The sequence below is a fragment of the Microtus pennsylvanicus genome, chromosome 4 (genome assembly GCF_037038515.1).
Source record: "Microtus pennsylvanicus isolate mMicPen1 chromosome 4, mMicPen1.hap1, whole genome shotgun sequence".
NCBI lineage: Eukaryota > Metazoa > Chordata > Mammalia > Rodentia > Cricetidae > Microtus > Microtus pennsylvanicus.
Window position 1 is genome coordinate 9,500,577 of NC_134582.1, and position 25,335 is coordinate 9,525,911.

General features: G+C 45.6%; 1 protein-coding gene across 3 annotated transcripts in view; it reads left to right on the forward strand.

Annotated features, from left to right (window-relative positions):
• Slc14a1 (solute carrier family 14 member 1 (Kidd blood group)) overlaps positions 1–25,027 on the forward strand; it is a 38,253-nt gene extending 13,226 nt beyond the window's left edge. Inside the window, exons 1-10 of one of the 3 annotated variants that reach the window (XM_075968206.1) lie at positions 2,107–2,207; positions 4,674–4,825; positions 8,127–8,283; positions 8,768–8,957; positions 10,969–11,097; positions 12,728–12,920; positions 15,110–15,257; positions 15,454–15,588; positions 21,493–21,542; positions 22,672–25,027. In XM_075968206.1, coding sequence (XP_075824321.1) covers positions 4,679–4,825; positions 8,127–8,283; positions 8,768–8,957; positions 10,969–11,097; positions 12,728–12,920; positions 15,110–15,257; positions 15,454–15,588; positions 21,493–21,542; positions 22,672–22,845 — 1,323 coding nt within the window. In that variant the 5' untranslated portion in view covers positions 2,107–2,207; positions 4,674–4,678 and the 3' untranslated portion in view covers positions 22,846–25,027. Of the gene's footprint in view, positions 1–2,069; positions 2,208–4,673; positions 4,826–8,126; positions 8,284–8,767; positions 8,958–10,968; positions 11,098–12,727; positions 12,921–15,109; positions 15,258–15,453; positions 15,589–21,492; positions 21,543–22,671 lie in introns of those variants that run through there. The other 2 variants (XM_075968207.1, XM_075968208.1) reach the window with 2 other exon arrangements.
• The last annotated feature ends 308 nt before the right edge of the window (positions 25,028–25,335 follow it).

Here is a 25,335-nt window from a genome sequence, read left to right on the forward strand (position 1 = left end):
CTTCCTGGGTGCTGGGATTAAAGGTGTGAGACACCACACCTAGCAACCTTGGAGGTTTTGCACCCAGTCTGAGGACAAGAGAAGGGATCCTGGGAGCCAAGCAAGTGCTGAGAGATGGGTGGGCAGGACAGAGGACTCCATGCACCAGGGGCAAGGTTTTACATTCACACATCATCCATCGTGACAGTTCCTAAAGGACATGTCTCCCCCACTTCACAGTGAGAAGTCCGAAGTTCTAAGGTGACATAGGGACAAAAACCAGGATTCAAACTCAGGTTTGGTTGCCTTGGAAACACATATCCTTTTGTTTTGCCTGACTCAGGGCTGCATTCTGTGACCTGCACTTGAGGTGTGGCTCTACAGGACTGGAGCAGAGGCCAGGGAGGAAGGGAGAGTGCCGGCCAGAGAAAGTGGCTCTGTCCAGGAAACCTGAGACTAGCTCACTCCACTAGCCCAGCCTGATAACAGCAGGAGACAGAAGGCTACCCGGGTGCTGGAGGTCGCAGCTCCAGACATGATGATCATGACTACTGAACTCATGGGTGAATTAAGCAAACAGAACAGGCAGAAGTTGGCAGTAGCGGACAGCTCTAGAGTTGCCCACAGTTCAGACTTCACACAAGTTATTAATAAATAAAGTCTTGGTTTCCTCACTTGCAAAATATGAATAAAGGCACCCTATAGGGTTTTGCTTGGTTTCCTGTTGTTCTGTTGGGTCTTCAGGGTTGTTTGGGCTAGTTTTTTTTTTGGGGGGGGGAGTAGTTTTTGAAGTACTAGGACCTAATGCCTTAGGGATGGAAGGCAAGCCAAGCTCTCTACCAGTGAGCTAAAACCCAGCATTCCATATGTAATTTGAGGTGATCAAATGGCTCATGCCTGCCAGGTGTTTAACAATGCTGGCAACCAGAGGAAACACCCAACCCCTTTTAGGTCATTCTTATCATTTTTTATCACTATCCTTTATCATCATTATTATGGGAAATTGCGGTTCGTTATTGTGGTTCGTTATTCATCTTAACGAACACCAGAAAAGAAAAAAGAATAGAACGATTCCTTTCCTTCCCAAAGCTGGCCTCACACCAGCAGCAGGGGGACTGGGAGGGCTCATTGCTTCTTGTTTTACCAGGGGGAAAAAAAGGTGTAAAGAGAGATTTGCCTGAATCTCAAAGTTCTCATAGTGAACTTGAGCCCACCGGCTCCCCCCTGGGATCAGCCCCAGGCACTGGAGGGCCCCCCTGCAGAGCCCCCCCCCCTCCTGCAGAGAAGAAGCCCAGTGGTCTGGCAGGCATCCAGCGGGTGGAGCCCGAGAGTCCCTGGCTGCCTGGTGGAGGGCCGATAAGGCGACTCTGCACATCAGCGAGCCTGCAGAGGAGACCCTCTTGGAGCAGGAAGGGTTTTCTTTTCTTTCTTGTTTTTTTCCTAATTCTTTGTTCACATGGTGCCAACGACTTTACCGTATTTCTGCCATAGTGGAACAAGCCACAACACTGGGGTCCGAAGAAGAATGGGGACGAATGGGACTTTTTGTTCAGTATTAGATTCTGCTCTGGACCTCCGTCTGCTAACATTTTAAAGGCTGTGCATCCCGTGCTTATCACCCCAAAGAGGAACAACTAGGGAAGCATTTGTGGGTTTGGGTTTTTTCCTGCACAGGCAACAGATAGCAATAACTTGTGTTCCCCTTGTCCCTGCTCCCTCTCCCACCGCCCTTGAGCCTTGTTCTCATACCAGAGCAGAAGTATCAACTCCAACATACTCCTATTGCAAGAGAAGCCATTTGCTGTATAAATGGCACTATGTGGATCCTTTCTGGTTACAAATTTTCCAAAAAGAAAAAAAACATTTCAAGGTGGGGGTAGGAAATGGCATAGAAGAGAAAAGGTGAGTTTGAGTTTGCTTATCACCAAGTAAAGACCCTGGGATGCCGTGGAGACATCACAGAACCGTTGGCACCATGTCAAAAGAAGAGAAAGCAAGGAAGAGACTTGAGGCACTGAGGCCAGTCATGCCCCCATCCCCCACCCCACCCCCGTGTTGTTCTGGCATTGATGAAGTGGGAGGAGAAAGCCAGTTAGTTCAGAGACCTGAAGAGCAGACTGTGGGTATAAAAGGGTGAGGTGCCTCTCCTGCACCACCTCTCCCTTCTGAGAGAGCCTGGCCACTCTTTATCAGGCCTTGCCTTCTGCCACCGGAAAGCCAGCTGCAGGGTAAGTACCCCCCTTGTTTGTTAATTCCAATTATTCTTGTTGGAGCTTGTCTTTGTCCCCTTAATCTTGTCCCTTTTCCTTTTTAAAGACAGAACAGAGGCTTGAGCATAGTGTCTAACTCCGGAGACTATACTTTGTATTATTATTTATTATATTAGGCATTTTAACGATACAAGTTAATGAACCTCACTGCCACATCTATATACACGCACAGACTGTATCTAGATTGTGTTTGCTTTCCTTTCTGCCCTCTCCGGCCCTCTCTCGCCCTCTTGCCTTCCCATCACCAACTCTGCTCTCCTTTAAATGGTGAACTGCGTCTCTGATTGTTGGAACTGAATAGTTGGAGTTCTGGTAGACTAGAAGGCTACTCACCAAAGCCACAGTCCTCTTCCCAGAAGCTTAAAAAGCAATGCCTGGGCTATGATTCCTGGGGAGAGTGGGAGCTGCTCTGGGCTGAAGTGGATGAGCCTTCCCACGGGGCACTCACTCTGTATACTAAACAGCCTGGCCTAATTGACAGAATGAGAAGTTTCATCAGGCTGCACTCTTGAAAAACATGAAGCAAAACTGGAGGCAGCATTTTTATGACTCACAAGAAGATGTGGGGTACTGGGAACAGCCCTTCCCGCTATGGGCTTGGGGCTCCTGTGCATGTGCTGTCCTGCTGAAGGGAGTGTGCTGTGTGCCCATGGGGCACTCCGATCAGTCACAAGCCAGTCACAAGCTTAGCCAGAGATTTGGTGGCTTCCTGCAGAGCCCTGTGCCTGCACAGTTCAAGGCTCTGAGGAGCGGTGTCTGCTGTGGAGGGAAGTGTTTTAATCAGGAGGCAGAAATACCTGACAGGGGTTCTTTGTTTCTGATTACAGCTCTAAGGAGAACTGAGCAGTTCCTCCCATTGTGATCAAAAATGACCTAAAATAAAGATTAGACAAAGTAGCAAATAAATGTCCGCGCAGAAAGTCTTTTTTTTTTTTTTATCATGACAGAACACAAAGACGTTTCAAGAAACCCAGATCTAACACTTGGTATTATTTGAAGCAATACTCAAAGCATGGAAAATTGAGGGCTTTCAGGCCTCTCCAATTGAACCCATTACTAATCCATGCCTCAGAACAATGGGTTCACTGTGTGTGAGTGAGTAGGGAAGACAGTAGACGTGAGGCCTTCATGTTTGTCTCGGGACAAATACTGAGCACTGCCTCGTTCCACTGGTGATTTGGCCTCTCGAACACACTTTCCAACTCCCAGCAGCAGGTTCACCATGCACAGCTTCCAGAATATTCCTGAAGGCTCGTTGATAGCCTTGTCAGTGGTGCAGGAGAGAGGCTGGCTTTGAGGAACCACTGGTATTGCTTTGGACAGTAACAGACCCCAGAGAGGGCACAGAGCCCCTTCTTTGTCGTTGTTTGATCCGGTGGTCTTCACGGTGACTGAATTCAGAGTGCTGTGGCCTGACACCCACTCCAGATCCTACCGTGCAGAAGCTGCTACTGCCATCGGTGACTTAAATAAAACCCTGGGTGACACTAGCCTGCCTGGCCCCAAACCGGAAGACAGAAGCACAGGACTTAATGCCTGCATAAGCTGATTCTGCCTGCCGTGGACTGGGTAGACTTGAGAAGTACCACTGAGCCTTGTTATCTATAAACTGTGATATCTCAAATATGCACATATTTGTCCAGTTCTGTCCATAAGATAATATTGATGCTGACCTTGTGGAGATAGTTCTGTGGGCTGTAAGGGCTGAGGAAGGCAGACAGAGAACAAAGGAAGCAGTAGGCACTCATTCTAAGGAATCGTGACCCTTCCCCTCCTCTTTTCCTTTTCTCTGCTTTCGATCATTTCGGTTTTTATTCTTTCTTTCTTGTCCCCCACTCCTTAGCACGGTATAAGATTCTTGCCATTGGAACTTCTCGGTATTGTTTCGTACCAACCAAAATTGCTCATATTGCAAATGCCAGGAATACTAGTACTAGCCAGATAGTTTACCATAAGGTCTCACATACATACATACATACACACACATACACACACACACACACACACACACACACTTTTTTCCCATAAGATAGGTCAGAAATATTTTTCCACAGCTGCGGATTCTTCAGGTTGCTTTGGTAAAGTTTCTATGTTTCAGACCAAGTCAGTAGAAGAATCTGAAAACAAAGTAAATGATAGAGGCAGAGACAAATATCACACATAGAACATTCTAGAACTTCTGGGAGAAGAACTGTCTTGAATGCAATGAACACAGTCAGTGTCCTCTTTCCTCCCTCTCATTGGAAGCTCCTCGATGAGTGGGGACCTCTGCTCTAGGGCACCAGGACAGGGAATATTTTCCCTTAGCAGAAACTCCCACGGGCCTGTCTGTCTCCCCTGATCTAGCTTTTCCTGTGCTCCCCAGAGCCAGGACATATCCTGCTGATTGACATCTCTTTGCCCTTTGTCATATATGGAAAAAAGGAAGGATGAGTGAACAGTCTTTGATTGGTGGTACTGATGACGTCCATCACGGTCTTCTTTGGATAGACCCCTTTGGAAATAAAGCCCGTGAGGCAGCTTCAGGAGGCTTCAGACGGCTAAGCTTGGCTCTGGCACACGGGTGGAAAGAACAGGTAGGCTCCCTTCCAGAAGTTTGGTCCTTGGGGAACCTTAGAGCCTGTTTCCAGCTTGGTGTCTCTTCTGAGCCCAGGCTGGGCATGGGTAGTCAGCAAGGTCTGCTGGGCATGGTCTGTGGCCTCGCTACCCCGATAGGTAGAGGCTCTACCCCTGAGCTAAGGCATTTAAAGGGCCTTGGAAAACCCAGGAAAGCACAGCTTAGAGCTTATGATTCTCCTGCTTGTGTTAGTTTAAGATCCCCCTCACTGCCCTCTCCTCTCCACGGAAATGCAATGTGTGAGCACCAGCTAGAATGTTTCTCTCCTGGGCACAGTATCCCAGTTCCCAAAAGAGACACAGACTTTATAGGATGATAACATTCCAGAGTGAACAAGATTTAAACTACTGTTTTCTCCTAACGGGCCCTCATGCTGGCAATCTGGAACAGGTGTCAGGGATCTCAGGAGCTACAGGAAGATCAGCCGTTTAGAATAACTGGCTCCAGGGCCTCTGGGATGTAGCCACTCTGTGCAGTCAGAATGGGTCTTTCTCTGTGGTGGGGGGCAGTGGGGAACAAAGTTACAGCCCTCCAATGCATCCCAACAATTAAGGCATAGCTCTAGGTTGGGCTGTGGATTTGAACGAAAATGGGTTAGTTTTAACTTGGGGTGGCTCTGCAGGGGACACAGGCCATTCAGGTTCCCAGCCATGTCTGGCCGGTTACGCTATCAGGTTTCGAATCTCCGGGGTGATTTGGTATCCGAAACTCTCTTAAATAAACACAGGTTGGACATTTTGAGAGCATGCACTTGTGTTTTCTGGAATTGATTTCTGTGGTGGATGGAAATGGCCAATTTCAGGCCTTGACATGTTCGATTATAGCAACTCAGGACAATTGTCCTTCGAGCTTCTTCATGTCATGGCTGAGACTGAAGCCTCGTGCCTCCTATAACCGGTGTGACTTTGAAAATGGGTTGCTGTCGCTAAGGGTCTAACCCCACAATATTTTCAGTTATGAGGTTTGAGAGGCAGAGGTCTAAAATAAGTGATAGCCTCTGCTTAGATTATGAAACAGAAGACCCCTTTTCATAAATGTTGGGTTACTTAAATGGGTTTGTAAATTTTAGGCATAGAGCAGAGTTATGTGGGTGTGATTTAGGTTCCACGGCTCCAGCACTTTTCAGTGTGAAAAAGGAAGTGTGAAATACGGAGATTCTCTGAGAGACTCACAAATGTTGGTGTCAGGTTGAGCATTGCCAAGGCACAATGACCTTGGTCTGGAATGCGTTGTAGAAATGGCTCCAACTTTGTGTGACGATCAATGGTGCACCATTGTTTAAGAAACAGGAAGACAGTCAGGCGTGGTGGAATATACCTGCACTTGGGTGGCAGAGGCAGGAGGATCATAGCAAGCCCAAGGCCAGAGTGAGCCAGAGTGAGAGGTAAAATTGTTACACAGTAATAAATCAGTAATGAAACATTGATTCTGTCCTGGGATTAATGTAAGTCAAAAGTAGAGTCCACTTTTGTAAAAAAAGACATCATTTTATTGGCTATCAAATGCTAGCTGGTGAATGTGGCAAATAGAAGGGACCAGAATGAGTTGGAGGAACTTTGTCCATGCCCTGCTGTAAGGAGAGGTGGGCTGGCGTACCGGTGCAGCTCTGGGCACTCCCTTGGTCTTGTCTTTTGTGGCTGTGGTTTCCACATAGTCTCCACTGAAGGTTGTAAGGTTGACGATGGGGCTGCCCTCTTCCTTCTTAGCTGTCTGTGCTGTGCTTTCTTCATACAACCGGGGTGACCTGGCTGTTGTCCTTGTCTCCACCTCTAGGAGTTTATCATTGGTAGTCCTCGCATCTGTGGTTGGCACCATGAATTCTTCATGTGTGTCTGCAGGGTACCAACCCCAAGGATGTTGGTTCTCTCTTATTATATCCTCACCATGAGAACTAGGTAACCCTGTAGTCAACACACATTATGCCTCTAGTGTTTGGGTTCTGACAAGACACTCTGACTGTGATAAAAACCCTGTGCATTCTTATAGCATGTAATCGTTCCATCACCATCTTTGGCTTTTGACAGCCTCGTCCATTTCCACCTCTCGAAGTTTTTAGACCAGCGGTTCTCAACCTTCCTAATGCTGCGACCCTTTAATACAGTTCCTCGTGTTCTGGCAACCCCCAACCATAAAGTTATTTTTGTTGTTACTTTATAACCGTAATTTTGCTACTGCTATGAATCATAATGTAAATATCTGTGTCTTCTGATAGTCCTAGGCAACCTGTGACAGGGTCACACATCCCCCAAGGGGCCTCGACCTATAGGCTGAGAACTACTGTTCTGCACCTTTGTGGTGTATCTTTCTTCCTTTTATGCATTTATGATGAAGTCCAAATTACAGACCCTCAGAGGTAACTGCCTAACATAAGAACATATTCAACCAATCCTATTCTTGAAGACTGGGGATTCTTAGGTTGTATCAACACACACATACTGTTTTAATTTTTTTTCTTTTTCAAATAAATTTTAAATAAAATCAGTAGTTTGGATGCTTCATATGTTGGTGTTTTACTGGGACAGAATCTCATGTAACTCAGTCTGTGCTTGAACCATCATGTTGCTGAGGTTGGCTTTGAACTCCCAATCCTCCTGCCTCCAGCTCTCAAGTGCGGGGATTACAGGTGTGTGCCACCACTCAGACTTCTAATTACTATTTTGTAAAAAAAACCAAAAATGCAAATTTTAAAGTTACATATTTTGGGCTGGAGAGATAGCTCAGAGGGTAAGAGCACTGGCTGCTCTTCCAGATGTCCTGAGTTCAATTACCAGCAACCACATGGTGGCTCACAGCCGTCTATAATGAGACCTGGTGCCTTCCTTGCCAGCAGTACATTGTATGCTTAATAAATAAATATTTTTTTAAAAGTTACTTATTTTAGCTCTTTCTATATTATTTAACTTATTGTGTTGACTTTATCTGTTTTTCTTTTCCTTCAACACTGCTAAGTCCCCTGAGTGCAGGAAATGGGGGCTCAACAAACACTTGTTAAGTTAGAACCCAGGCCTTCTGAGGGTACAGACAAGAACCTTCTCATGGTAGCATTAAAGACATCAAGGACAAAGGTTGATGTTTGATTTGGACAATGAGTTCCTCAATGATCCTCCAGGGGGAAAGAGCAAGTTCGCGGGCCCTCAGCACTGCCTCGGTCTAGGCGAATGCCTCCAAACTCATCTTCCAAACAACTGCACAGCCTAAGTAGCCAACCCACAGGGTTCTCGTTCAGGATGTTTACAAGCTCTGTCCTTCCTTCCTTCAAGGACCCAGAGGAAGAGATGGCCTTGGAAGACAGTCCCACCATGGTTAAAGTAGACCGGGGTGAAAACCAGGTTTCATCATGTCGGGGGAGACGTTGCGGCTTCAGAGTGCTTGGCTATGTCACTGGTGATATGAAAGAATTTGCCAGCTGGCTTAAAGGTATCTACACATTCATTGTGAGAGATGAGAGAAGCAGCTTCGAGGAAACCCTTTGCTTGTGCTTCTGCCCATGTCTTAGCTCTGCTCTCAAGCCGTCCCTGGAAACAGTTTCCTGATTTGCATCTTCTAACTTGCTAACCTTTTCACACCTTTGTGTGTGTGTGTGTGTGTGTGTGTGTGTGTGTGTGTGTGTGTGTGTGTGTGAATAGTGGGGAGTCTGCATCCTACAATCATCCTACAATTTTCCCTATTGATAATTCATTGCTTTGGCTTAGTCTGTATCTCTGAGCATGGCAAATGGGAGCCTTAGCTGCTTCCTGAAGCTTGAGTTCCAGTAGGGGCAGGGTGGACAGACTACAAACAAGCCAAGGGGTCAGAGGGAGGCTTCACAAAATACCCAAATGTTTCAGCTCCTGCAGGTTCTGGTGGCTTTGTTCAGGGTGACCTTGTTTCTTCCTTACCTCTGCTCATCTTGTCTCTCCAGACAAGCCCGTGGTGCTCCAGTTCGTGGACTGGATTCTCCGTGGCATATCCCAGGTGGTGTTCGTCAGCAACCCCATCAGTGGAATCCTGATTCTGGTGGGACTTCTGGTCCAGAACCCCTGGTGGGCTCTCTGTGGCTGTGTAGGAACTGTGGTCTCCACTCTGACAGCCCTCTTGCTGAGCCAAGACAGGTAGGCAAACCCGCATATGCTAGCTCCCTTGTCTTTCTGAGCTACTAGCTGGACAGCTACCATGGGCAGTCATAATAAAGCCACACCCTTCCAGGTGAAACACCACACACACACACACACACACACGCCTTTATCCCACAGAACTCTCTGCCTTTCGTCAGAGGCCAGAGGATCACAGATAGTCTTCGATCCCTCTCGTCTGAACAAGGGATCAGTCTGAGTCTTACTGGCTGTGTCTGGTAGCCAGATTCATCTAACGCCAGGGAAGAGCCTGCTGAAGTCTCCTTTAGTGATACAATTATTTATTACAACTGACGCAAAATGCTTCTGAGTTCCTGAAAAGAAGAGGCTTTAGCAACCCCCGTTATACCTCGGGTCCCTCACTAGTGTAACATAGTTACCTCCTTCCACGCAAGCCAGTTCAGTTCCCGGGCTTATGCAGAGCTCAATCCCAGGAGTGAGGAGCTCTATCCCTCACTGTTTATGCTGCAATGAAGCACGATTCTGGGCCAGTCGTGCAGTTCAGCGGCAGAGCACTGGCCAAGCATGTACAAAGCCCTGCATTTCATCCCGAGTCAGAACGACAATTCCATTTAAGTAACTGGATCGTCCTGTGGCTGGCACTGGGGCATCCCCTGACTTGCAAATATTGCCATTCATTGCCCACCAACAACGCTGAGGGAGGTTCAGTCTGAAGCGCTCTCCACTGTGCTCAGGAATAACTCCAGTTTCGGGAGGATTACTGAAAAGAGACAAAGGACTTTGAAACTAGAGGCCAACCGCTGGTGTCCCCCATGCTGAGCAGATGTGACGCCAGCCTATTGGTTGCACTGGCACCTTTGTGCACGGGTCAGATCAAAGCGGGAAACTCTCACACCCACTGCAGGGTGGCTCCTCCCCCACAGGCCCTGCATCTGACCGAACTTCACAACCTTTACCCCATAGATCCCCACAGTCATTATCTCTGAGCGTCAGGCTGGAAATGGACCTTATTGTCCTTCATGATGCCTTCATCTCCAATTCTCAGAATCCAAAAGGAGGGCGCTTGCCAGACTAGGGCCTTATTCTACAGACTATTCCCATTGCTCACTTGCGGCTTCTCGTTCCTGATTGTGCCGTAGAGTCCATTACAGCCAGAGTGGAGGCTGACATATAACACTCTGAAAGTGATGTTAAGGCCAGGCAGGGATGGCGCGCACCTTTAATCCCAGTACTTGAAGCTCTCAGAAGAGGCAGGTGGATCTCGTGAGTTTGAGGCCAGCCTGGTCTACAAGAGCTAGTTCCAGAACAGGTTCCAAAGCTACAGAGAAACCCTGTCTTACAAAACCAAAAGAACAAAAGAAAGAGATGTTAAATAGCAAGCACAGAACGGGTGTATTCGTCAGGGTTCTCTAGAGGAACTGAGGAGACAGACTAAATATCTTACCATCCCAGAGAGGGCTCAACAAGAGGGGCGAAGTGTGCACATAATTAAATGGGTGCTTGGGCAAGTAAAAATTGTCATTTTTATCTGTAATAACCTGGAGATGTACACTTAGAGTCCGCAAAATAGAATCCCAAGAAGACGAAAATGTCCACTAATTTGACATTGAATGTTTCTATGAAAGGACTTGCCTTCCAGGAATCACGTATCTCTCACTGAGAAATCAGAATTAAGACTGCTTGAAAGCCCTGTTCAAGTCAAGGTCCCCAGTGATTTAAAATAAATAAAACTTTCCTCGGGAAAGGCTGAGCGAAGAGCAGATTGCCCTACCCAGGCCCCTCTCCTCCACCAGATGCCATCCTTCCTGTGCCTTGTGGCAAACCCTGGAGGGTCTTGTCCCAGGTTCACATGTCAGAGTTTTATCTATAATTTAGTTGTGTTTGCATGATTCATGAAAGGCTTTGGAACACATACCCAGGTAGGACTGTGTTTTCTAAAGTGGATGTGATCTCTAGAAGTTACGCTTGTGTCTATGTCTGACCCTGACTACGTCCACTCAGAGTGTCTGTGCTGTCCCCATGCCTGCAGGTCAGCGATAGCAGCCGGACTCCACGGCTACAACGCCACCCTTGTGGGAATCCTCATGGCTGTTTTCTCAGACAAGGGCGACTATTTCTGGTGGCTGATATTCCCTATATCTGTAATGTCTATGACTTGGTAAGTTGTGCTTGGTCTTCAGAATGCCTGTGGTGGGTAGAAGGAATGAAGGGTTGGTGGTTAAGGAGCACACGTTTGTAAGGTGACAATTACCCTGTGAGTCAATGGTAGCTGTACACCACCGTCAATGTGCCATTGACCTTTACACCTTAAATAGTGAAATAGGGCTGCCAAGTTGGCTTATCGGAAAAAGACACTTGTAGCCAAGGATAACAACCTGAGGTTAACCCCAGGAACCCACATGGTAGGAGGGAGCTGACTTCCCAGTGTTCCTCTGACCTCCACACAAGCCTCTCCACGCACGCTCACCCACCTACACAAACACAGGTTAAATGTAAAATAAAAGGAAAGTCATTTAGTGGTGCCAGCTACCGAGGCACACACCTATAATGCCTGCATTTGGGAAGCTAAGTGAAGCCGATTGCTGAGTGTAAGGTCAGCCTGAACTTATAGTGAGTTCCAGGCTAATTTGTCTAGAGAGGCAATCTAAGAAAGAAAAGGCAAAACAATATAATAATAAATGGTAATGCCACAAATTAAAAAATACTTAAAAAGTTAGAACCAGGTTATACCCTTGGTCGTGGAAACTAAAGCAGTCATCTCAAAGGTGTGGATTTTCTTACAGCCGGGCATTTGTCCTTATATCAAAGCAGCTGCACCTCCCCTTCATCCAGGCGTTCTCAACCGTAGCTACACACTTAGCGCGTACACCTGCTCTAGATGCTGAGGTTTTTACATCCCCCAGGGGCAGTAGGGTCACCTTGTGTACTCAACCAAGCTGCCATCTCCTCTTTTGTTTTTTTCTAAATTCAACCCCATCTTTACAAAACCTGGATCTTTAAAAACTGGCTTCTGTGCCCCAGCCATAAAATTATCTCATTGATACTTGATACGTGTAATTTTGCTACAGCTATGAATCATAATGTAAATATCTGGTTTGCAAATACCTGATATTTGACCCCTGTAAAAGGGCTGTTCGACCCATGGAGGGGTCATGACCCACAGGTTGAGAACCACTGATCTCCACCATTCAAAGCAAATCTAAACTTGCACACCACAGAGTGAGGAAAAGAGTATGTGTGTGAAGTGTGAAGTCTCAAGGTAACCAATAATAGCTCAAGGACAGACAGTCTGACCACTTCTACAGAACTTTTTAGTCCCCAGCCTCAGTGCCCCAAACCCTAGTCGTTTCTTTTCTCCAAAATAGAAACCTATAGAGAAGACAGACAGAGGGCTATCTTCCAAATTCAGGACAGTGGCGACCCTGGGGTGGAGGACGGACCCCAGGATCACGGGGCACTAACTATGCAGAGAAGATTTCTCTTTATTACAAGCTCCAAACTTGTTTTTAAAAACTTGATTATAACTTACTTTGAGCCACTTTTGGGGTACTTTTTTTTTCTAAAATGTCAGCCAAGAGTTTATTTTGTGGTGTGTGTTAGATAAGTTGTTGTCTCTGCAATGGGACTGATCCCAAGTCACTGCCCCCCCCAGCCCTATGCCCTGTGGAAGGTTTGTCAGTGTACTATTTCAAAGCTTGTTAGAACTGCAGCAGGCCACCTCGCGGAAAGGCTGGGGGCTCAGCCTGACTGCTCGCACTGATTCTCAATCCTCTGTGACCTTCCTTTAGCCCACTCTTCTCAAGTGCACTGAACTCCGTGTTCAGCAAATGGGACCTCCCTGTCTTCACGCTCCCTTTCAACATGGCGCTGTCGATGTACCTTTCGGCCACGGGACATTACAATGCATTCTTTCCGAGCAAACTCTTCACACCTGTCACCTCCGTGCCCAATATCACATGGACTGAGCTGAATGCCCTTGAGGTAAAATATCAGCTTTTTTTTCCCCTAAAAATCTGCAATGACAGTTCCCAAGGACAGTTCATTGGAGATCAGACACTGTGGAGAGCTTAGCCCTTGTCTGAGTGGCTGAGACAAGGCAGGTGATCTCTCACTGGAGTTAGAGCATTCGTGAGCAGCTTCCCCTAGTCAGAACTGTTAGACTTTTTGGGCTCTGCAGACCCTGGCTGTTCTGCCTTCTTACAGAATACGAAGGGCTCTCAAGGTAGAGTGGGGCCTGGGAATCTGTATCAACAAGCTCCTCCAAACAGTGCTGGTGGACACAACTTGAGATCTGCTGAGTCACGGGGGAGGGGGGAGGATATGGTTCACCTCCTTACAGATAGGTGCAGAGAGAGCCGTGTTATTAAAAAAGTTGCTTCTCGCAAATTGAAATCCTGGCTCTTTCCCATACTTGTTTCTATAAGAAGTCTGCAGAAGGTTTCACGTGTATGTGTGTGCATGTGAGCATATGTGTGTGTGTGCACGTGCGTGTATACAGATTGCAATAGAGCATCATACATGCCAGGCACTCTGCCAATTTGCTGCATCTTAGACCCTTTCTTAATGTTTCTTAATTTCTGAAACTAAGGAGATACTTGAAGTCAAAGAAAACAAAAGAGGCCTTGCTAGTTTGGATTTTAGTTCAATGTGCAGACTCGCTCTCCAGCCGTCAGATCAGATGTGCGCTTCACCATCCTCTCTGCTGAGAGAGGAGAACACGGGAGGCGTTTACATAGCGTTTGCTTTATCTTTGACCCAGTAAGCAAATGGCAGCACTTGGAACTAGCCCCAAATGTAAAGAAAGCACATACTGGTTAAAAGTACCACTGCCAAACTGTCTCACTCTCTCCAACTACCTTGTCTCAGAAGGCAGTCATTACCCCCATTTAAAGTTAGATGTAGATGCATTCACAACTCTGTTTCTCAACTTCATCTGTCGCAATTCAGAGTCTCAGTAACTGTGTGGCTAGTGCCCGCTGCCCTGGAGAGCTCAGATAGGGACTATCAACAGGAAGGTTCTGAAGGTCAGTTGACCTCCCCCGATTCTGAGCCTCTTTATGTGATAGCTCACTCAACCTTCCCACTCCTGGCTACCCAAGAGATACATGGATACCAAGTTCAGAGATAAAAAGTCTATCCAGTCTCTACCTGTGCAAAGTTCCCAGGTCTAGAAGAGATAGGATGGCTATCTATAGATAAGACTGGGTACAGAGAGCATTTAGAGACCACCTTAAGGATGACCGAGTCTCAGTGTGGTCCAGTGCACTGAACAAGGGCCAAGCCAGTGTTTGGAAGCCCAAGCTGGGGCTTCCCCTGCCAGTGAGAGTCATTGCTTCTAGGTTCCTACCAAAGGATCCGTGAGAAGGTAAAGAGGCCATTATCTTTCAGGAAATGTTTTGCTCAAAGGGAGAAGCCATGTGTGGTTATATTTTCTTGGCCCAACCAAAAGTTTTATTATATGGAAACATCATGTTTGAGCCAAATCCTTTCCCTTCCTGAGAACTGTCACTCTGTAAACATTTCAGGTAGATTCAGGCTTCTACCGGAAAACAGAATTGGAAGGTCTGTGCTTTCGTGTCTTGAGATCTGATAGACAGGTGTTAGTGACTAAAATAAGCCAGAGGTATTTTTATTAAATGATACACGTTCCATTTGGGATCAGCCTGGCAAGTGTGGTCCCGACTCATCATGCTGGCTATAATTACTTCTACATTATGGATGAGCTAATCTTATTCCGTTCACTGGCCTTTTAATCTGGGCAGCCAACTCGATTGTAAGAGTGTTTCTACAGACTCTGGAACAGCACTGATTTGCTGCCAGCACTGATGGACAACTGAATCATGTCCTGTGTCCCTGCCATACTAGGGAAGATACAGCACACTGCAAGCCTCACGATAGTGGGAAAGTTAGTGAGCACAAGAGGCTTGGAAGCGCTGTGCTGCTCGGCAGACACCCGAGCAGGACGGGTGTACCTCTCTAGAGACAGCTAAAGAACAGATGAGATAAGAGGGTTTTTTTTCTGTATTAATAAAATATTGGCACTGATCTTGAAGGATAAAACATGCTAATTCTAAAAATTGCAACCTGTAAGGTTGTTGTGTATTAAGTGTGCTGTGGTCTTCTTGTCTGTTGTTTGAGTGGCTACAATTCTGCCCTTTCTTCTATTGCAGTTATTGAAGTCCCTTCCAGTGGGAGTCGGTCAGATATACGGCTGCGATAACCCATGGACAGGGGGCATTTTCCTCTGTGCCATTCTCCTTTCCTCCCCACTCATGTGCCTGCATGCTGCTATTGGATCTCTGCTGGGTGTCATCGCAGGTGAGTATAAGACGTGCTACCTAACATTGGCATCTTATCCATCCTGTGCATGTCACAGGCGTCTTTCATACTGCAGAGCTTTCCCGAGGTCTCTGGGCAAAGGGAGTCCTTAGGATATTTCCCACGACCCCACAACTCACTGCACAGCATCCTGCTCTTTGTCCCAAGCTCTGACCACTCTTGTTTTTCCCTACAGGACTCAGTCTTGCAGCTCCGTTTGAAGACATCTATGCTGGGCTCTGGGGTTTCAACAGTTCTCTGGCCTGCATTGCCATTGGAGGCATGTTCATGGCTCTCACCTGGCAGACCCACCTCCTGGCTCTCGCCTGTGGTGAGTAGTCGACATATGGTGTGGGTGCCCATATGTAGAGGGTGCCCGTGACGACTCGATCAAAACCATGGGCAAGCAGTAAACAATGACACAAAAATATATTTAAAGGATCATATGAGAAATTCAAACTGGGATTGGTGTTTGGGTTTGCTGTGGGTGGGGGCAAGTGATGCTCCTCCTCTGGGAGAATTAAAGTCATCTTTACCTGTCACACTGGTTATTGTGAAGGAAGAGCCTGTGAAATCCTAGTAGCCATTCTAGTTGATACAGAATATTGAATACACGCACACACACATATATGTAGATATAGATATAAATATATATTGATATAGAAGTTTGTGTGTGCTTGTTGTTATGCCCCCAAAACCTAAAAAGAAATACTTTGTTCTACTAAAGCTATGTTGTTTGGTGAACCAGGTAGGGTTTCGTGTGGTCCTTTGAGGGCTGGTTTAATCAACTGTTTTCAGACCTGAGCCTGTGCCAGAATCACCAGAAATGTTGGTGAATACACAGACTGTTGACCTTGGGTCAGGGACGTGCTGGAGCACATTAAGTCCAGGAGGAATAAATCCAAACCTAGACGCTGTGTCCACCAGTCTTCCCCACAGCTGCTCTGCTACCCTGGGCTGATTCCTGGCTGTAGCTTTCAGACTGTGTGTCAGCTCCTTAAAGTAAGGTGGGCCTCAAGAACTCTGGACTTGGGAAGCTGGTGGGCTCCCCAAGCTGCTGATGAGAGACAGACATTCCCCTATAGCCTGTGTCATCTCTAGTCCCACACAAATAAAAACATGAAAGATATTTCTAGGATGGAAAGAGTGATACCCTAGGAGAATAAAAGGTAAAGGGGCCGTGAGTTGTAGAGAAATTCTTTCTAACCTGATGTAACAGAGGTCTAAAGACATTTTATCTCCAGACTGCTCGACCTCAGCCGTCTAACTGGTTGTCATGGTAGACCCCGTGCTAGGCAGGATCTGGAGTGCAGGAGGGGAGCAGAGGTGAAGGGTTTGTAGACGCTGCTCAGTTTGGGTTTATGCTGTGGCATAGCTAGCAGATCTCAGATTTAGATGTCATTTTGTTGCTTTGTAGAGACTCGGTTGAGCTCTGTCAATGTTTGCTACTCTGCTCTTCATCTGTTCTCAAGTTCAAAGCAAAGCAGGCCAAGTGCTAGGGGACAGTCTTAGCTTAATTGGGAGAGTCTCTCATCCTCCAGCCCCAGCTTCGCTCCGAGATTGCTTTCACACCTTTATCGGGAGTGCATTCTTTACGGTTCTGTGTGTGCAGTAGCGACAAGCGCATTAATGTGTTTAGATATTCATACTGTAGCCCGGGCGGATACTGGAAAGACCTTGGATTAGAAACTTTGGGTCCCCTGTAATTCCTGAGCAGAGAGCACTGGACTAGAAGGAGGAACCTGGTGATTTTGGCGGGAGGGAAGTTCTGAGGGAGGCTCTCAAGGTCTGGACCAGAACAAGAAGAAATCTGTAGTGCAGGATCTGGGGTGAGGCAATTATTGTCAGAGTTATCAGGGAGTACTGCCTGGAGACGGTGACTTTTCTGTGAGCCCTAGCCCAGGAGTGGAGGCCATTTGGTAGGGAAGATGGCGCTGGTTGGCGTGGAGACAGCCTAAGTCAAGCAGAAAGCATTCTGACCATGTGAAAAGTGGATTTGGTTCTGACAGGCTAGCAAAAAGGATAGAGCCTAAGACTTTTGCAAATGTTTCCCCCAAAGGAAAATCTTTTCATTATTTATTTTATTGTACTATTATTGTAACAGTTTCATTGTTAAGTCAGTACAAAGAGATATAAAGTAGAAAGGAAGGCTGCTTCATCCTTCTCCCTCGGGCATCTATGTAAGCTCTTTCTGTGCAGTTCCTTATGATGACTATGGTCTACTAACCCCATCCTGGATAATCTTCCCACTCACAATCTTTAACTTAACCAAGGTTGCAAATTCCTTTTCATAATCACAGATTCTGGGCATCAGGATGTGGACCCCACTAGGGAGCAATTTTCTGTCTGCAGTACTTTTTTGCCTTTGATATAATTTTGGAAGGTGAGGAGGTGAGGTAGGAGTTACACAATAAGACCCTGACAATAATAATAAAATTTTAAAAAGAAAAACCCAAAACAAAGACCAACCCTGGCCTTGTTACCAGACTACCTAGAACTTAATTACAGCAGGGTTCCTAACACTGTTGAGCCTAGGTTTCCCCATTTAAAAAGAGGGGTTGTGGTGCCCCCACTGAATTTGTCTAGGATTAAGTAGTGTGTGCATACATCGTATGAAACATAAGTATCCTGCACTTGTTTGTTTTATTTAAAGGTATAGAAAACTTTTTTTCTGGTGGCTTTGCATAAGTTATTAACTTATTAAGAATTAACCTTGTTTACTATTCCTTATCAAAGTCTTAACTTTATCCATACTTTTATCTTATCTCCAGATATGAACAATACCTTGGCCTGCATCAGCCCCCACTGGGAGGCCCGCCCCCAACAGCCACTGAAACCACGCTGCTATTATATAGAATTTTTACTTTAGATCCATATAAACAAGCATTTTCATACTTCCTTGTTTAGTAACCACTGCCTTTGGGTGTGTATCCACCCTGCCCTGCAGCTCAAACTGACCTGTCAGTGTCTTCTCCAGAGCTGGTTTTGTTGAGGGGAGAACGGCTTCCTTTCTCCCTGGCTTACATTTTAGGGCAGCCATCTGAAAACAGCACCAGATTTGAGGATTTTGTTTTCTCTCCTAACAAACCTTTTGAAAGTTGTCCTCAAAGATGATCCTGTTGTCTTTCTACATCCCAAACTGCCATATAGACTTCTGAAAAAAACCTAATTCTTGTTAAAGGTAATTTTATTTTGTTCTCTGGACATTTGGAATCTTATCTTCGCATATTTTCCTTGACCACATGAGAAGTGGATTTGGTTCTGGCAGGCGAGGGAAAAGGATGGAGCTGTCTAGATGTGAGAGTTCCCCATCCCCTCTGTGATTAGACACTCAGATTCTTTCGGTGTGGTGTGAGCTCTCCTGTCTTTCTTTAATTCTAGGATTGTGTCTGCTTTTAGTTTCTCAAATAGTCTCTCCAAATATTCCTAGGGGGTTAGTTCCGTGTGAGCTTTCCCATTGCTATGAACTTTTTCTTATTATTTTCCCCTCATCATCCCTTCACAAGAACCTCCAGTTTCGCCAGCCCACTGAACCATTTTTGGCTCTATCCATTATGCTTCATCCCGTCATCTAGTGCCTTCTTTGCTTCAGGCTTTGACTAAGCGTTTGCTCCATTGTGTCTGTCTTTCCTAGCATTTGGTCTCTTTAGATGTCTGTCCCCTTTCTTTGTTCTAAGAATTTGTTTCCCAAGAGATCCCAGCTGTTTGAGTGACAGCTCTCAATGGGGATTGAAAGCCAGGGCCTTTCTCTTAGTACAGGTGAACAGTCAGGAGATTATGGCTCTGTTGGTTGGGGTCATACAGATGCTTTAGATATGATGAGATTGTCATGCAGGGGCTAGTTGCATGGCTTCTCTGACAAGACTGTCATGCAGGGGGTTTTACATGGCTTCTAGTTTGGAGCCATTTATGATATTTCTCAAGTGAACGCTTTTGGTGTAAATATCCAAAAGTGCATTATATGAACATTTCTGCAACATGTTTCTGCAATCAAAATTGATAGTTCAAAGGGAATGGCAATTGCAATATCCACAAATGTGGAGCTCATCTCCTGAGAGCCATCCCAGTTCCTTCTGAGGCTGAGAGTGTGAGAGTCTCAACCCCATCCCCGCTGCACCCCAGCAGACTTCCTAACACCCACACATAAACTCTTGGGGCAGACCTCTAACCCCTCTTGCAAGGCAAGCCTTTTGTGTAAAATGCCACAGCAAGTTTCAGCTTGCCCACGTTGCCCTGTCACTGCCAAACAAAAGGCCCACCTTATCTGCCAAGGTAAATAAACAGCAGACACTGGTTACAGAACTGTTCTTTTCTGCCTCCCACAAGTCTCTGCCAGGGAGAACTTGGGAACCTGCAATGGTACCTGACAGGGCTGTTTTCCTTACCTGGAGATCAGGAGCTGGGTGGCCAAGGAATAGCCTTGTTTTTATGTCCTTTATAGAAGTTTTAAGCCTATTTTGTACCCTATCAATAGTTGGGTTGCTATAGGAGCTTTCACCCATGACAGTACATTGAGAGGGGCCCTTGCCCATGAAATCCAGGCTCTCACTGAGCTGTAGCGGTCTTTTCTAATGCGATCACAGATGCACAGTGTGCAGAAGCTTCCCTGGTGTCAGCCCATCCCAGCTCTGCACTGCATGCAAGTCTTCATGACGACAGCCTGCCATTCATTAGTCTGACTTTCTCTGTAGGGAAAACAGCAACATGGACTTAGAGATTATTCCAAAGCATATAACAGTCCAAAACTCAAGAGTGTCAGAAGCGTGTCTTAGAAGTGTTGGGCCTTTGAAGGAGATAAGAGACAATAATGTATGGTGTGCTCAGAGGAAGAGATGGTGCTAAAGAGAGCAGGCCAGAGTGCAGCTTGTGCTGAGAAGAGTACCCAGGAATAGGTGCTGAATGAGTGAGTTAGATCTCAAAAATGAGTGAAATTGATGAAAGCAAAGAGGGGAATCCCTCCCACCCAAGTCATGAGCATCCTTCTTCTCAGAGTGGTACCCTAGTACCCTGCCAAGAGGGAAGAGTTCACAGTTGCTCTGGGTGGATAGAAAATTTCATTTGAGATTTCACTGTCTGCCTCCCTAAAGCAGACCTTTAAGTTCTGAATGATAAAACAAAAAAAATCTGAGTTTATTCATTATACAGAAAATACGAGGAAGACCGGGAATCCAAAAGTAGAACTGTGTCTAAATTAGGTCTCATTAGCGTGAGAAACTAAGACAAGAGAGGATTCATTGCACTATTTAAGCAACATGGTACTGGGGATAAATTATCAATAAAAGGACAAGGAAATGATGATAAGACAGACCTCTCATCATCTCTGCCATGCTCCCAAGATAGCTCATGTGATTGATAGGTACTCATTGATCCATTGATTGATTGGTGGCTGTCTGACAGTGGCCTAAATGACTATGTGAACAACATAGGAAAGTCATTCTTCAGTTTGGGGAAGGCTGAGGACATTCCAGACCCCTTGCCTCTTCCTCAGCCAAGACAGAGAAATTGATGGTTAACTGGTTGAGCCCTTTGTTCCTGTTGCTTTACATGTAAAAGCTACACATGTGATCAGAACATGCCATTTACATTGGTTTGTTTCTCTTTTCTTTCTCAAAGTAAATAGAAATATCAGATTCTAATTAATTGAGTTATATGCCCACCTTTAGCACATGAGAAGGCATTACGTGAAGAGAGTCTCGGGAGTCTGTCCTGCTTCTGCCATGCTCCAAGCTGTTGCCTTCTTATTTTTAGACTCCATAATTCTTGTAGCTGTAAAACTCAAACCATCAATATGGGGATCCTAGGTGCAGTGAGACTGTAGAGAACCTAGGCTGTTTCATCTAAATTCGGTCATGTGTGTAGAAAACAACATGGCAGGGTTTTTTTGTCACAGAAAACCTTTCCCTAAGGTATTGCCACCACAATGAGAAGAGCAGACCACACTGCAAGACTACTTTCATTGAGCACTTAGCGTGTGCCGAATGTGTGCTGTTTTCTTCATGCTCGCCCAGCCCTGTGAAGGAGCTGGTCCTGTTGCTTCTGCTGTACAGCCAAGGAGACCATGAGTTCTGCAGGGATGGGCCAGGATCTGAACTCATAGCTTCTGAGTCTAAATTCACATTTATAACTGGGGACCTGGGTGCTGGGCTGGCTAGTAGAACCCCGAAGTATACGTAAACAGTCTAGGATGCTGGTGAAAACTACATCTACCAAATAGTGTTCTTTCCTCTTCCCGTAGCCCTGTTTACCGCCTACGTCGGAGCCTGTATGACACACCTGATGGCTGTGGTGAGTTCTTTGATCCCATTTTGTCCTCTGCATGACTTGTCAACGATGTGGAAGTCCACTGGTGCCCACCTGAGCAGTATCTGGTGACATTGCTCTGGTGGGTGCTGGCTCTCAGCCACTCCGGCCCTCCAACATCACAGCAAACTCTAGCCCAAGCTACAATTGCCAGGCTTATCACAAATGTCAGATTGCTTGGTTTAAAGGATAACTTTAACAGTAGCCTTATCAATAACTCAATACCACATTATCACGTTCATAGTCTAACTCTGGTGTTCAGAAGTTGACTTTAGAATATAGTTTACTTATTAAAAAATCTGAAAAGATAAATGGATAACTGACTAGAGAAACAGGTGTTATTTTAAATCCATCACATATATATTAAAAAATATATGTATATATAATATATATGTATATAATATATATTCGTAGGCATCATCAGTCTGTGGATCAGAACTGGATGGATGGGTTAGCTAGGGAGAGAAGGAAAACTTCAGATCCTGAGGCCCCATCCCTTGGTTTGAGGATAAAGTGGAGGAATTGGTACCCTATTCCCCATCACACTTATGAGGTCCATACAAAAGACGCCAGCTAATCAACGTAGAATACTCAGAAATGTGTGAGTTGACATAGCAGCATTGAAGCGTGGCACCTCCCCCCCAGATATTAAAAGTCTGTTTAGGAGAGAAAGTAAAAAGGAATAAGAACAAGGAGAGTTCAGTGCTGGAGCAAAGTCAAGGTCAGAAAGGCCACTATGGTTGACTAATCAGAGAAGCCCTTGTGGATATGATGAGTGGTCAGGATATTAGCTGTTTGGGGGCATCCTGTGTGCCCAGTGTCATCCTGGCACGCCATGCTGAAGAAATATGGATAAACGAGAAAACCGGACAGACATACAGAAGGGACAGAACTGACCACCGCAGAAAGACAAGTGAAAACATTCCAATGAATGCTAGCTCTAGATTCCCCGACATCTTAGACATGACTAGGATTTCACAAGGGGGCACAGCAGATTCCAGAGCAATGACCCCCACCAATTTGTACCCTGGGTTGAAAGTTCAGGGGGTTCATTGTGTGAACTCACTTTAAATGGAATCTCAAAAGAACGTGTGGCCTGTGTCTTTGTCCCCAGGTCCATTTGCCCTCTGGAACTTGGGCCTTCTGTTTGGCCACGCTACCGTTTCTCTTGCTGACCACGAAAAACCCTGACATCTACAGGCTACCTCTCAGCAAAGTCACCTACTCTGAAGAGAACCGCATCTTCTACCTACAAAACAAGAAAAGGGTGGCTGAAAGCCCTCTGTAAAAGGAACCCCACACGACAGCTGTGGTCACGAGTCATTTCCAAGTGCAGCTCCAGGCTTCCAGATTCTCAGAGACTGCTTTTCACCACGGGAACGACTTTCAGACTATCAGCGACCAACCCATTCTTTTGCTTGCCTTGTGTTTTTCTTTTTGACTATATATTGTCAAGCACATGAGCGCCTTGCCCAGGTGATGTTCTCTGGAATGGAATTTAAACCCAACTGTGTGCTGGGGGGTGGGGTAGCATGGAGATTGTAATGTATTTATAAAGTCGACATGTTCCAAGAGAAAGAAGAAATGGAAGCAGAATAATTATTATTTAAAGCTACCTTTGATGTCAGTATTAAGCGTTAAGTTCTGTGGCCATCTAAGCCTTACAGAACTCACAGGCATGGAAACAAAGCCAACCCAAAGAGTCCTCAGATCAACAGTTTGCTTTCAGAGTCAGGCCAAGCTACTCACAGCAGCCGTGACCAACATTGCAATGGGGTAGCTTGCCGGCAGGGCAGTGGCTTCTGCACTATAGTAAGTGTGACGTTCTTAATGAGAATGATTAGGCTTTTTTTCAAGCTGCCAGAGCTGTGAGGAGGGCTTTGTTGGTCAAAATAGTTTTGAATTGCTGCTCTTGGCATTTCAAAACTTCAGGGAGAGTTTATTTATTCTTCTTATGAAAAAATTTTTTCACTGATATGTTTGTAGCCAGCCAGTTCCTAGAAAATAACTAAAATATGTATGTATGGAATATTTAGCATAGTTGCTTTTACTTTAATTATTATATTAGCTTTTAGTTTGGGGGGGTGTTTGACATAAGGTCTTGCTATGTAGCTCAGGCTAGCCTAGAAGTCAGCATCCCTCTGTTTCCATTCCCCGAGCACTGGGACTATGTGTTAGTTTTTTAAGTGTTTCAGATACATGGCAACGTCATTAACCTCAGGAGCCTTTTACAGTCACATTTTTAATGAATCTGAGGACATCTAGGCACTGCTGTTAAGTCACACATAGACTTCTTTTCTGCACACTATGCTCTGTTTGGGAAACTAGTGGTATTGGAACCACCTGAAAGAAATACAGGGAGGGGCAATCTCCAGGTTTTCTCTTTAATATTTTTAATTTAAAAGTTGTAGCTTCTGTAAAAATTCTCTGACCAATCATGCCAAAGAGGAGAACAGAAAGCTCCTCTTACGCTCTGCCCAATGAAATTTATTGTTTGAAGCTTGGGGAAGTGAAAACTTAAATCCTAAAGAATTTTTTTCCTGTTGAGTATGTTGTTCATGCCTGAAATCCTAGCACTCAGGCAACTGAGGCAGAAGGACCACAAGTTTAAGGGCGGTGTGGGCTACACTGAATGGCCCTATCTCAAAAAACAAACAACAACAACAACAAAAAAGAAACACTTTCCCCCCTCCCCCTTCAAGAGTCAGTGTTATCCGGGCAGCGGTGGGGCCTGTTTTTAATTAGAGGCAGCTGAATCTGTGAGTTTGAGGCCAGCCTGGTCTACAGAGTGAGTTCCAGGACAACCAGGGCTACACGGAGAAACCCTGTCTGGAAATACAAAAGCAAAAACATAGTAAGTGCTGAGAAGACAATACAGATTGCCAAAGGGCTGAAGTCAGGCTGTAGGAAAGCCTGGGCAAACGCCTTAGGGAGCCAGTCCCCCTCCATCTCCTCAGGATAACAACCCTGAGAACTGGGGCCGTTTTTACATCCTGTGACCAAAGCTCTTTGAAGCCACGGATCTGCAACTGTCACTGGTTCCTGAGACCTCCTATGGAAAATCTGAATTCCTAGAGTTTGAACTGAAATTTTCCTGTTTGGAATTCGTGAAGTAGGGGCTGAGAACAGCAAGAAGAGAAGGGTAAACAAAGAACCCCCCAGAAGGAAGAAGCTGCAATCTAGCAGAACAGACTGAAACGCTCTCCCCTATGCCCCTGAGCCCACCTCAGAAACAGAGCTCTAACTCACCTAATCCCGCTCCGCCTCAAACCTTCAAACGGGAACAAGCTTAAAACCTGCTATATTATTTTATTTATATAATATTAATGTCTTTAAGGTATTTTTGTTACTAAGTATTATCCTAAAGTTAAATGAAAACTCTTAGGGCTCCCTTTGTACCTTTTTTGCTATTGTCTGTGTAACAGATTCCTGTGTAAACATATGAATAAATTATATTCACAGCTCAGTTCACTCTCATGTGTCTTTATAGTTGGTAATGTTGTTATATAGATATGAGCATTCACATACATAATTGTGTGTCCCTTATATTTCTGAGCCAGAATTATAACTGGCTAGACAAATATTCTAAAGAGAGACATGTGTGGCCTCCCTTTGGCTAGCAGATTATGGGATCCAAAGGGTTACAATTTCCCCTCCCCAGTATGAAGAAAGGGAAAAGACAAAGCACGGTGCCAGGCAGAAGAAGAACTTGCCCCCCCAGGAAGAAATCTCCCAGTTCTAGTAACTTATTGAACCACATTGTGGGACAGGCTGATGC